Raw genomic sequence first — 13,153 nt, 5'->3', positions numbered from 1 at the left:
TGAGTCAATAAGAACTTCTAGCTCTATTTTAAACATGTTTAGCTGCATATTTACTGCAGTCCCAAATATACCTGAAATATACAATACATGTTGGGTGGATGTAGCTAACGTCGTTGCAGATATTATGTATATATTTTATAGTGTAAAATAAACTTTTAATTTTTAAATATACTGTTAATCTCATTTTATAAGACTGTGGGTGTAAGCAACACTTTGGGACTCAACCATATGTATTTTGTTCCTGAATCAATCATACAGAAACCCCCTAGAGAAATCCTGCTTTGCCCCTGACAGTGTACAGGTACTGTATGTGTTTTGGAGCTCATCTCAGGAGCAGAGGTTTAATTAGTGTGGTAAACTCTGATATGGGGACAGGTTTCAGAACCTCTACAGTGACTGTTAACAGTGGAAACAGTGAAAGTAGACAAAACATAGTTATAATTTCTCATTGATGCACATACTGATACTGTACTGTATATCTATAATAGTAACCTTGTTTTTTTCATAATAGGGGGTAAATTTACTAAGATTTTGAGATTGGTCAAGATGACAATCTCGAGTGAGCTTAAACATGTTGTTCAACTCGCGAATTTACTAAAGGCAAAGTTGGGTGAGTTTGACAGAGATTTCTCTCTTCTCACTTGTAAAACTCGGATGAGATGGCAAACTCCAATCAACTCACCATCGGGACAACTCGTAAGTACTTTTCATGAAAAAGATGCAACTCGCAAATTTAGAATCAAGATGACAAGCTTGGGTGAGATTGGAGCAAACTCTCTTTCAAATTCAAGTTTCAAACTCTCCACCTCCTGAGCTGCGAGATCAGTGTGATTTGTGTATGTTTCTGCCTGTAAATATTAAAAATAGAGTTAATTTTTTTTTTTAAATGACGTAGGTTCTCCCCCCCCCCAAGAGCATAACCAACCCTGGACTAGTCAGCCAGTCCTGGTTCCAAAAATTACGGGGAACAAAACAAGTACGGTTCCACTGTAATTTAGGAATCATCACCAGGCTGCAGAGCCAGTCCTGGTTTTAAATATAGGGGGGGGAATGCGTAGGGGTCCCCCTATATTTAAAACCAGCACTGGACCCAAACCGACCAGGGAGTAATGCCACAGCCAGGAGACCCTATCACCGGGGCTCCATGGCAAAAGCATTAACACCCCAAGCCAATCAGGCCAAGCCAGGGATCTCAGGGGAGTTGGGGACCCCCCAGAAGGGGTATCCCTTTCCCAAAATCCCCAGACTTGGTCTGAAGCACGGGGCTTTTCCCCGCACCCCTGGGCTGTAGGTACAGTGGTAAGAAAGTGTTAAATAGTAATAAACTATTGTATTTTACAGTGGAACTACAGGTGCCAGCATGCCTGCCCTGCGGCACTTGTGGAACTACAAGTGCCAGTAGGCGGCTGACACCCGTACCTCCACTGTAAAATAAACAGTTATATAAAGACAGTACACACACACCGTATACAGTAAAAGTTTATTACATACACCTATCCCATTCACACATACTTACCTGCTGCCAGATGTTCACATCCCCTTATCCCATGTAGAAATCCATTTGGATGTACCTGAAAAAAAGATCCTATACTCACCTCCATCCTCGCGCTGGCCATGGAGCCCCGGTGATAGGGTCTCCTGGCTGTGTCATTACTCCCCGGTCAGTTTGGGTCCGGTGCTGGTTTTAAATATAGGGGGACCACTACGCATTTCCCCCTCCCTATATTTAAACCAAGGACTGGCCCTGCAGCCTGGTGCTGGTTTCTAAATTATGGTGGAACCATACTTGTTTTGTTCCCCATAATTGTTGGAACCAGGACTGGCTGACCAGTCCGAGGCTGGTTATGCTTTTGGGGGGGGGGGAACCCTACGTAATTTTTTTAAAATAATTTAACCCGTTTTCTACAGGTACAACACAAAAGCAGCCTTAACATATCTCACTGATATGTGCAGGATGCTTGCTTGGGAGAGTTAGGCAGAGAGAAAACCCTGCAATCTCAGGTGAGTAATTGTGCTACTCGGGGGAGATATCTCGTTTTGCTTCACCATCGGCAAACTTGATTTGGCACAAATCGCCTGTTGGTAAATTTGAGAATTAAATAATGAAAAAATCACCCGAGTTCTGGCAAGGTCCAGCGAGATTAATCCCAAAGTAGCTCGACCAAATCTCGATTCTTAGTAAATTTACCCCTAGAAGTCCTACAACATACTGCATTTTTTATTTTATTTTGCTTATTTCCAATCCATTTCACAAATAAATGTTTAATTAAAAAATCTGTAAATTGAAATCTTCACAAAATCTTTTTGAATCTTTTTTGAACAAAACTTTTAAACAAGAATTATATACTTTCTTAAAATATAACATTAAATAAATGTCAATTATATATGACTTTTTACACTTAAAACATTTATGCCTGAGCCTCTAATAAAAGATTGATTTGATGAAAACTATTGCCCCTATACTAAACATCTCTTTATACTAGGTTCAAGTTAAGCAATCTATAATCTCAGTGCTTAGCTCACATGTGTAGTTTGCAATGCTATGTTCTAGTGCAGTCCTTAAGAGGCCAATACCCAAATTAACAAACAAAGCCAACAGGTATACCACAGCAGAATGAGTGTGGAGAAGAGCCCTGGGCTTGTTGTCTTTGGGAAGTGGGGGCACCCTTTTTGGGGGGTCCCCACTCCCCTAGGGATTCCAGCCCTGGGCTGAACAATTTGGGGCTACTTGCCATTATGAAAAGGGGTCTGACGCTGTGTGCCTTCTGCTATAGCGTTAGCCCTCCCAGCTCGTGCTGGTTGTTGGAAAATAGGGGGAACCCCACACAGTTTTTTCCCCTATTCTCCAATACCAGCCTAGGCTCAGAGGTCTAGGGCTTGTTATGGATTGGGGGATATTTCAGTTTACATTTTAACCTAACGAAACCTGCACAGATCAAAGTGATTTAATATGGTAGTGATTTTGTGACACTGAGAAAACATCAGGTACAACTCCTCTGCCATCCCCAAAAATCCTGCATTAGCCCCTAAAACCTTGTACAAGTAAAGATTACAAAGAGCAGAAGATAATTTGTCAAACTGGGTGTCTTTATACACAAGCATCAATAGTATACATTAACATTTTCATATGTAAATTACATAAGTTATACCTACAATGGACCAATATGGTATAAATAAATCTTACATATGGTATGTAAGAATAAAAATATTTTGTCATGTTTACAAATATGTATGTATGGGTGCAATATATATATATATATATATATATATATATATATATATATATATGTTTGCCTATACAATACTGACATGTCTCAATTTAATAAAATAACAGGTTTGTCTCAAATGTGTGTTACAGGAATGTCTTTACATTGCAAAACAGAAGACAACATATTGCATAAGAAGCAGAAATATGATTCACAATTGATTTAAACACACACTGATATTTTTTCAACGTAAAAATAGGGCTCTATTTACCAACCTAAGTAGGTTCCTATGGCAGTACTGTTCAGGGTCAGCATAGACAGGGGTTACTGTTTGTTTTATTTACTCTGAAATGTTATTTACTTTTGCCGCTTGTTTTTATTTTTTACTACTTGGTATTCACCAGTTACCTATTTTATTCAACACAATAATGAATGAGGAGCCATTAGATAGAGGGTCCTGAATATGTGAGCTCAGAATCTTCATAGAATAATACAAAAACTGAGAAGATGCTTGCAGTGCTAAATTATTTTTGTAGAATTACAGGAAATATGTATGTACTATAACTCAGCACCAGTTTGGAGAATTAGCATCTGATTCAGAGTTTCAGGCAACTTTGTTTTGAGTATAGATCCTGTAAACTGTTGCACTACACATACAGCCAAGAATATGGAACTTTAAGCAACTACGAGAGATTCAGACTCATATGCATCTAAGGGGTCTATGTACTGTACTAAGCCTTGGACAGAGATAAAGTGGATGGACATAAAGTACCAACCAATCAACTTCTAACTGTCACTTTACAGGCTGTGTTTGAAAAATGACAGTTAGGAGCTGATTGGTTGGTACTATGGGGTCTAGTTACTAAGCTTTGGATGGAGATAAAGTGAATGGAGATAAAGTCCCAACCAATCAGCTCCTAACTGTCATTTTTCAAACACAGCCTGTGACATGGCAGTTAGGAGCGGATTGGTTGGGACTTTATTTCCGTTCACTTTATCTCCATCCAAGGCTTAGTAAATAGACCCCTAAATCTCCATCCACTTTATCTCTCTCCAAGGCTTAGAACATAGACCCCTAAGTATTTTCTCCACTAGCGGCTGCTCAGTCTGTGTAACTGGAAGGCAGCTGAGTGTATCATGGGGGTGTAACAGAATTGTGTGCTATGCAGTGTTGAGCATATGCAGAAAGTCATCTAATTTTAAACAAATTCCTGGGACCAAGGACATGGCTGGTGCACATGCACACTAATAGTTATAATGGCTAGTTTTAGAAGTGGATGCATAGGGGCAATAGAGCCAGGGTGGCTGTATAGATGCAATCAATGATATACAAATGAAGATCTTCAAAACTCTATATTAAATTGAGCTATAAGATAGCAAGTGGTGTTCCCATGGTGCCTGTGCAGCTCTAAATGCTTATTACTGCTGCCTTTGTGCTGCAAATAAATGTAATATATTTTCCCATTGTACTATTTATTTGCAATGGGAGAATACTTTACATGGATTTCCAGTACACACTGATCCTTCTGAGGAAACTGCCTAAAATAGCAGTGAAGTGCATTAAGGGCTGCACACAATGAGAAACCACTGACTACTCTATAGCTCAACTCAAGCAACTTCACTAGTTCCAGAATAGTCACATCAATGTTACAGTACATTGTTGCAGGGAACCTGATATGAACTCTCAACAAGTCAATTTAGGAAGTCAGATCACATTTTTATGCATGGAACCATAACTCAATATAACACAGATAAGTAAGAGAGCGATCACACTACAGGATCCCAACAACAGTCTGCTCAGATGAGATACACAGGGGATTGATTCTGCTGGAGATAAGCCAATGGGATAATCAGTAATAAGCCAGACCTGCAGTTTGATATAACCATATTGTCCAGTTTTGGAATTTAGGTGCTGGCACGTAACAGTATTATTGACTGTAACAGAGTTTGTATAGTGGACAGTAGAAGTATATATCTAGTGGACAGTAGAAGTATATATCTTATTATGATTTAATAGTGTGATGTTTTTATGGATTTTCAAGGAATTTTATGAATTGATGCTGGTGCTGTTTTCTAGTACATAGGTTTTATTTCAGTTCTCAGCAAAATCTCAAATCCTTTTTTGCTGAGAACTATAATTATTGCCCTGCTTAAAGGTTAATACACTTAGTTTAAAGTTGCCTCGAATCATATGAAATTTAACACCTTAAAATGAAAAAAGGTTTCATATATAAAGGATTCAATTACAAATTTGCAAAGCGCAGTGTTCAAGGACCACAGACAATCAATAGTCATGAGAGATTTATCTCAATGGCATATACAGTAGTATCTCTTTTTGTATTACGTTTAGGTTTACCATATATTACAAGGATTCTGACCTATAACACTCCAAAAATATGAGGTGCCTCACCACATTATAGATTTCACTTTGCCTAAAAGAATATCTAAGCAGCCAGACCAGAGGAGGCCACTCTGCAGTAACATTGATAATTATTCTGATGCTGCTTTGCACCACATCCACCTGACATTCCTAATTAGAATAGTAACACCTGAGGCATTTGTGCATCCCAAAACAGTTTCCCCATACACCAGTACAGTACTTCAGTGATGAAGAAAGCAAAATAAACGCTCCATGAAAAAAATTAGTTATGCCAGGGGTAGGCAACCCTCAGCACTAGTGCCACTAGGTCACACAGGAGTATGTGATCACCCTTCCCAATTGCATAAACTAGTTCCACCTCTTTGGTTGTTAGGGTCAATGAGCCCAAATGGGCATACTTTCAGCTCAGCATTAGTCACAGGTAATAAAATAGCCTAATTCCTCATTATTTCCTGAATTGTTTACATATACTGATGTGGATGTTGTAGAAGCTCTTTTAATGTAAACTAACTTGCAGTTTAAGTTTAGTTGGCCGTTTATTAAGTTATGGATATCTATCTACATATGCATTAAAATGCAAGCTTAACTTGTGTGTGTGTTTCTGTCATTTTCCTCAAACGTAATGTGGTCTTATGACCTTGTATTAATGTCTACACAAACATTTTATAAATATGCTTGAGTAGTTTATAACGTTATATAGAAAAACACATAACTTGCTAATATTAGCTGTATTTTAGCTAAAAGTACATACTTGTGTTTATCTTCATACATTTGTGCTCAAATCACAGATAGCTCTATGTGAACTCAAAATCAGGGCTAATGATACCCTTAGGCGAACCAAGGCGTTTGCATTGGGCACCAACATTTTAAGTTAACTGAAAATATTTTTACTCATTTAGGGATCCATTTAAGAATGATCCATAATGCCTTATTCTGATGCTAAAAAGGGTTTGTAAGTGATACAGTCCACATACCTGGCAATGGGGACCCAGCTTCTGCCTCCCTGGGGATTTAAGTGAATCCTATGCACTTCTACATTGAGTTGTGATGCCGCCGGCTGTTGTTTCTCTGTGTCGGTGATAGTGTAGGAGTGTGGCACCGCATTGTGGTATCACGTCCACAATCCCAGCCTGTCACTGACACAGAGGAGCAACAGCTGGCTACATCAGAGGCAGCACTTAGACTTACATCCACCTTCTCTCCCTGCTCCCCAAATGGTAAGAGGCTGTGAGAGGAGGTTCGAGCAGTGCTTAATAAGGGGTGACACCTAGGAACCCTAGACCCACTCATAATCACTATTTACTGTCTTTTAAGAAGCTGGATGCAGTCATATTGCACTTCAGTTTTTCTTTTTGATTGTAACTAAGTGCAGCAAAAACGAAGTGTAAAAACTGAGTTAATGAAGCATCCAAACTCTTTCTGTCATTTATACTAAAATATCATTATTGGAGAGCGTTCGACTTACAAATGTTACATTGAAAATAAATAATTTCATTTTCATTTTTAAGGTGTTAATTCTTCAACAATTTCAAAGCATAACTATAAACAAGAAGCATACCCTGATATATAAGTAAATACACAAAGGCACAAATAAAAACAACTCCATTTTATGGGATATGCCTTTGATATACTGTATAAGTATTCTACGTATTTCATGTTCATTTGAAAGCTCTATGAGAATGTTCTCTGCTTCTGTGCAGTGAGATTGTTTTCTAAGCACATGATTGGCAGCTGACACTCAATGGTTAAACTATTAAAGTCTATGGCAACAATTGCATGTTTGATTCAGGAATCACTAAAAATGGTAAACATTGGCAGTTCTTGGGACTTGTAGCTGCCAAACGATTGTGCCAATTTTATGTTACATTTTTTTTACTAACTATTACTCCTATATGTTGTCAGAAATGTAGCTTATTACCAGTTTATTTGCAGCAATGATTAACTTTCTGTAAAAGTAATGTAACATTTGATATCACACTGTGCTTAATATATACATAATACAGACAATGAAATTGACAATAATATCTAAAGCTTCTTGTAATTCATATTGTTTCTCAGAATACATATATTCTATTGCACCGTAAGATATTGGTATGCAATTGTATGTGGTTGTGTATTTAATGTGCTTGAATATACATACATGCATGAATAGATACTCTTTGAATAGACAGATATCCATGTATCGCTCATACATATATTTTAAAATTACATCAGTATAACCAATCTCTTTGCAAAGGTAATACAATCCTGAATTGAAAGTGTCATAAAAATCACCCATTTGTTTATTCTATTAGTAAACATAGTATTTTTTTCTCTGTACATCTGTACCAACTTTCAAGAGACATTAATAATTATCGACTAGGGTGTTTGGGAGTGCATATTAATGTATGTTTTATCAGTGTTCTCATATACCCATGCACTCATATACACATACTGTATGTACTGTATGTACATTTTATATACATATGTAAATATATATATACACATCGATTTATATACATTCCGTAGAGCTTATACAGTCGCTTATATCTACAGACAAATCAAATCATGTGTCAGTAGATGCCGTTATTTATTTATTTTTGACTAACGTAACGCCCTCTTTCTTGTGACCTTTTCTTTGCCAGCGTCATTGTGGATATTTAGTTATTACTTATTATTTGAATACAGTACATATATTTTCAAGCGTGACAAAGTTTCCCTGAAACATAAACACAATCCTTGGTGCCAGTATATTTTACCTACAGTTTGAACCTTATTTTAAAATGTACAATCAGTGTGTCCCTTTTCCTGATTTAACTTCTGTATTCCTATAAGGAAATTATTAAAAGGATACAATTCTAGAATAAATACTATTAACACTGATACAGCTACATAGATAGTTGGTTATTTTCTACTAAGAAGAAACTGTGTGTGTATTTGGCTATATATATTGATAGCTAGTGTGTGCATGCAATAATTATCCATGCATAATCCCTAGCTCACAGTTATCAATTCATGAATGGAATGTAGGCAGATTATAATAGTGTGACAGAATATTAGAATTTCTAACACAACACCTGAAACCTCCAACACAAGAGGAGACCTATTACGCTTTATCCTGCAAGGCGTATCTCTCCAATGATCTGATACAGCAACACAGTATAAAGTTAGGGGGTCCCACCAGTAGGATATCTACAGGCCTACAGTACAAAAGATTTAAGGCTGACATTATCCACATTACAGAGAACTGTTGATAAACCAGATTGCTAGGAACTGTTAAAGAACACTTAACATATGCATGCAGTTATTTTACATACAGAAGTGGTATGTGTGGGTTACCCTAATCAACCATGGTCTCATTGCAGTCTCATGTGATCTTATTTAACTTCAGAAACATTTGCAGCATGTTGCCTTGACATCCAAGTGTAAAGGCTTCTTTTACATTTTCATACACCAATTGGTCAACCTTCACCCCTGTTCAGGACATCTAACCTTGATCAATAATGAAGTGGTCCCATAGCTAAGGAACAGTAATATATTTCCTGTTTCAGTGATGATAGCAATAACTATGTATACACTGTGTCTGCAGATCATAGTACATATTGACTTCCTGTTTAGTCGTGTCATACATCCCAGCATAGACACATTACAGTGGCAGCAAAGTAGCTTATTAAATTATTTTAAAAATAAAATATCAGCACTTAGATATACAAATAACAGAACATTAACACAAAAATATATGTTCTTTGTTAAAATATGGAAGGTCTTTTTTTTTTAGAAAACAGCTATTTAATTATTAAAGCATGAAATGTTAGCCTATACATATGTGCATTGATCATTTAAGTGCATTTTATGTTTACATAACTACAGGATATGCTGGGCATATCCAATAGAATACATTTTATAGCTATGGTAATATCTGTCAGTAATTATCAAGTTAATTTCTTTGGAAACCATCATCTTTTCAGTTTAATCGACAGGGGCAGTTTGACCCCTCAGCAAACCAATAATTGTTTGTATCACTATAAAAGGTTACTGTCCTGTGCATTGCAGCCTGCTGCTGCTGCAGAACCCCTTGTGAAACAGTACCAGCAATGGTGTTCTTCATGAAGTTATGCCTGTTTGTTTAGTGACAAGCTAAACATTAATTGGACACCTGTGTGTCAAAAAAGATTGTACAGCGAGTTCTTTCACTTCTTTCATCTATCCAGGCTGAGATGCCTAAGTGTGTATACAGAATGAGGCCTAGTGGTTGCCTCAATCTTAGATCATTTCATTTTTTATACCCTCTAGACAAATATGCTACCAGATTGCTTTGTCCTACCAATGTTGTCAATAGATGTGAATTAGAATTCAGTTGCAGATGCATTAAAACATCACTTACACAACTATTGCTTTCCATGCAAAATTGACACATCTAGAAAAGTATTACCAAGCAGATTATTGCATTACACAAATTCTGCGGCTGCCCCATACCCTTTTGCAAGGAGCAAGCCAGTCAAACGTCAGTGAGCATTTTGGTTATATTTACATAGTTTGTATTTCCTAAGGTGCAATTTGCAGTTTGTAAGTTCTTCTCTCTAAAGTCTTCATTGCTATGATTAACTCCTTCTTGGATCTCCATGTATTCAGACTTACTCAGCGTGGAGGCACTTCTACTTTTTTGAAGGTCAGGGGAAGATGGGATCTTTGGACAGCTGGTTACTTGCAAATATTGTGCTTGTTCTTCACCTTCTGTCTCTCTGTGATAGAAGTAATTGAAGTTGGATACTATAACAGGGACTGGTAAGGCAATGGTTAACACGCCTGCAATTGCACAGAGGGAGCCTACTATTTTGCCACCTATTGTTGTAGGGACCATGTCTCCATATCCTACTGTTGTCATGGAAACCACAGCCCACCAGAAGGCATCTGGGATGCTGGGAAACTGAGAGTCTCTCTCATCAGCTTCTGCAAAATACACAGCACTGGAGAAAAGAATTACACCAATGAAGAGGAAAAATATTAAAAGGCCTAATTCCCTCATGCTCGCTTTCAGTGTCTGACCTAAAATCTGCAGGCCCTTTGAATGTCTGGAAAGTTTGAAGATCCTAAATACTCTAACCAGTCTTATAACCCTAAGAATTGCTAAAGACATTGCTTGCTGACCCTGTTGTGCATCTTCAGTTTTTTCTGCCAGTTCTGTACCTAGGGTTATAAAGTAAGGAATAATAGCCACTATATCAATGATGTTCATAATATTGGTAAAAAATCCAGCTTTACTTGGGCAGGCAAAAAAACGAACCAAGAACTCAAATGAGAACCATATAATGCAAAGCGTCTCAACAATAAAGAACGGGTCTGTGAATGTATTAGACTGTTGGTATCGAACTGTACTGTTGGAGTATGGATAATAATTGACAGCACTCCCATGCATGTCCTCATTTTCATCTCTAAAAACAGGCAGTGTTTCAAGGCAAAAACTCACAATTGAAATCAATATCACCATAACGGATATAATTGCTATAATCCTGGCTGGGCCAGAGCTTTCTGGATATTCAAAGAGAAGCCACACTTGTTTCTGGTATTCATTATCAGGTAAAGGGCGTTCCTCTTCCTTAATAAATCCTTCATCCTCTCTAAAGATCTCCATGGCTTCTTCACCGAGTTCATAGAACCGTATTTCCTCTGAGAAGATATCCAAGGGCACATTGACAGGTCTCCTTAACCTTCCACCAGACTGATAATAGTACAGGATGGCATCAAAACTTGGTCTATTTCTGTCAAAAAAATATTCATTCCTCAATGGATCAAAGTATCTCATCCTCTTTTTAGGATCCCCCAGTAATGTTTCTGGAAACTGAGATAAGGTTTTCAGCTGAGTCTCAAATCGAAGTCCTGAAATGTTAATAACGACTCTCTCACAACATTCATGATCAGGGTCAGGATCATAACTGTCTTGTGGGTGTTCTGGCAAAGCTGATGCTTCATCTGTGGGATCTCCAGTGGCAACTGTCATAGTTGTGGACCAAATAAGTGTACAGCCTGTTTCTTCTGTTTGGCTGTTGGAAAGTAACCACAGTAAAGCAATGGGGATATTTTTGCTCTCAGGATAGGAATGGATTTCTGGAAATGAGAGGTGTATAACCTCTCACCTAGAATAGAGGAGAACATAGTTACAAGAGTCATTTCTTTCCATGCTACCACACCTGATAAACTGCTAGAGATGCTTTGCACAAAAAAGGAGACATGTGGCACTAAGAATATTAAGGGGCTAAGATGCTCCATAAATCAATGCATATACCTCAGGGGTGTTGTAGGTATTAAAGGTATGCATCCTCATCAGGTATATGGCAAAAAATATGCAGCATTTTAGGGCAGGGTTTTACTGCTCTCCAATTGCTCTTAACTCATATGAGATCCCAGGAGCATCCCAAGTAATCTATATTACAAGGACAGAAAAGTGATACTAAATATGCTTCCTGCATGCAGCACTAATTAGTCTTGTCTAAACTGTCAGCAACATAAGATCATCTGAAGCCTTTAGTCATAATGCACATGTTCTAAAATAATAAACAAAAGTGTACTGGTGTAAATTCTTAATTCAAACTAGGAACAAACAAACATACACACACACACACACACACACACACACACACACACACACACACACATATATATATATTATAGCATTGCATACTGGGGTTCTTCATTTCTTCATCAAGAAATGTTTGCACCTCACAGAGTGATGACAGACATTAAGAATGTTCACATAATACAAGATAAGGATGATACAGTTGTGTTTGTATATTCATGTATATATGAGAAGCTACACCAACAAGTGAAAGATGTAGCAAATTCCTGAAGGTCTTTGAGGAGTTAAACATGCAACACAGTGATAATAAAATGTCTGAGACTAACAAAATACAGTATGTGAGTTAAATTAGAAGCCGTGCCAACCTGTGTGAAAGCAATGATACTAGACATTACCTTGAGAAGCAATGCTCCAGGTTTCTTAGTAACCAGTCTAGGTAGAATCAGTCCTCCAGGGAATATAATGAAGAATAACAGGTTTTCTGGCATCCTATACATTTGTTTGTCCTAATAGTTCAAAAATATTTTATCAGCTGACGCTAAAACGGGGGATTTCTTGATAAGAGAAGCTCATTGTTCTTGAAGTGAAAGGGCAGGATTAGTCTGGCAGGTTCTCTTACTTGAAAGCCTCTGTTTAAAGCATATAATGTAATGGATGGAAGATGCTAAGCTCAGCACAAAAAAAAATCTGGAGTCCTCAGGAGGTGTGACGTTGTCTGGTGGTGAGGACTGAAATAATAAGAGCTAGGTAAGGCTGGTACATCATGAAACATCTGCAGAGACCTAGTTTCCAGATGCAGTAGTCACACAGCCACCCCCCTTGTCAGCCTGCGTTATGATGCTTCGCTATTCTGCACTGCAACAAAATAAGAGGCAGCATTCACAGCACATCCCACATTACAGGGAGAGCTGAATAGATGCAACATAGGAATTCACATAGCATGAAACATCTCAGAATGTATGCACATGTACAGAAGACATGTGCATAAGTGTGTATGTGTGCGTGTGTGCATGT

General features: G+C 37.8%; 1 protein-coding gene across 1 annotated transcript; it reads right to left on the bottom strand.

Annotated features, from left to right (window-relative positions):
- Nucleotides 1–10,063: 10,063 nt before the first annotated feature.
- Nucleotides 10,064–11,563, bottom strand: LOC148542645 (potassium voltage-gated channel subfamily A member 2). The gene has a single exon (XM_088467415.1). The coding sequence runs from the start codon at nucleotides 11,561–11,563 to the stop codon at nucleotides 10,064–10,066; it is 1,500 nt and encodes a 499-aa protein (XP_088323541.1).
- Between the last annotated feature and the right edge of the window lie 1,590 nt (nucleotides 11,564–13,153).

Source organism: Taudactylus pleione, unplaced genomic scaffold (genome assembly GCF_031769625.1).
Source record: "Taudactylus pleione unplaced genomic scaffold, aTauple2 ptg000010l, whole genome shotgun sequence".
Taxonomy (NCBI): Eukaryota; Metazoa; Chordata; class Amphibia; order Anura; family Myobatrachidae; genus Taudactylus; species Taudactylus pleione.
The sequence above is the reverse complement of the archived record's forward strand: the minus strand, read 5'-3'. Positions and strand labels throughout refer to the sequence as shown.

Excerpts from the sequence above, each read along its gene's own strand:
- LOC148542645 (XM_088467415.1), bottom strand. The coding sequence starts at position 11,563 with ATGACAGTTGCCACTGGAGATCCCACAGATGAAGCATCAGCTTTGCCA.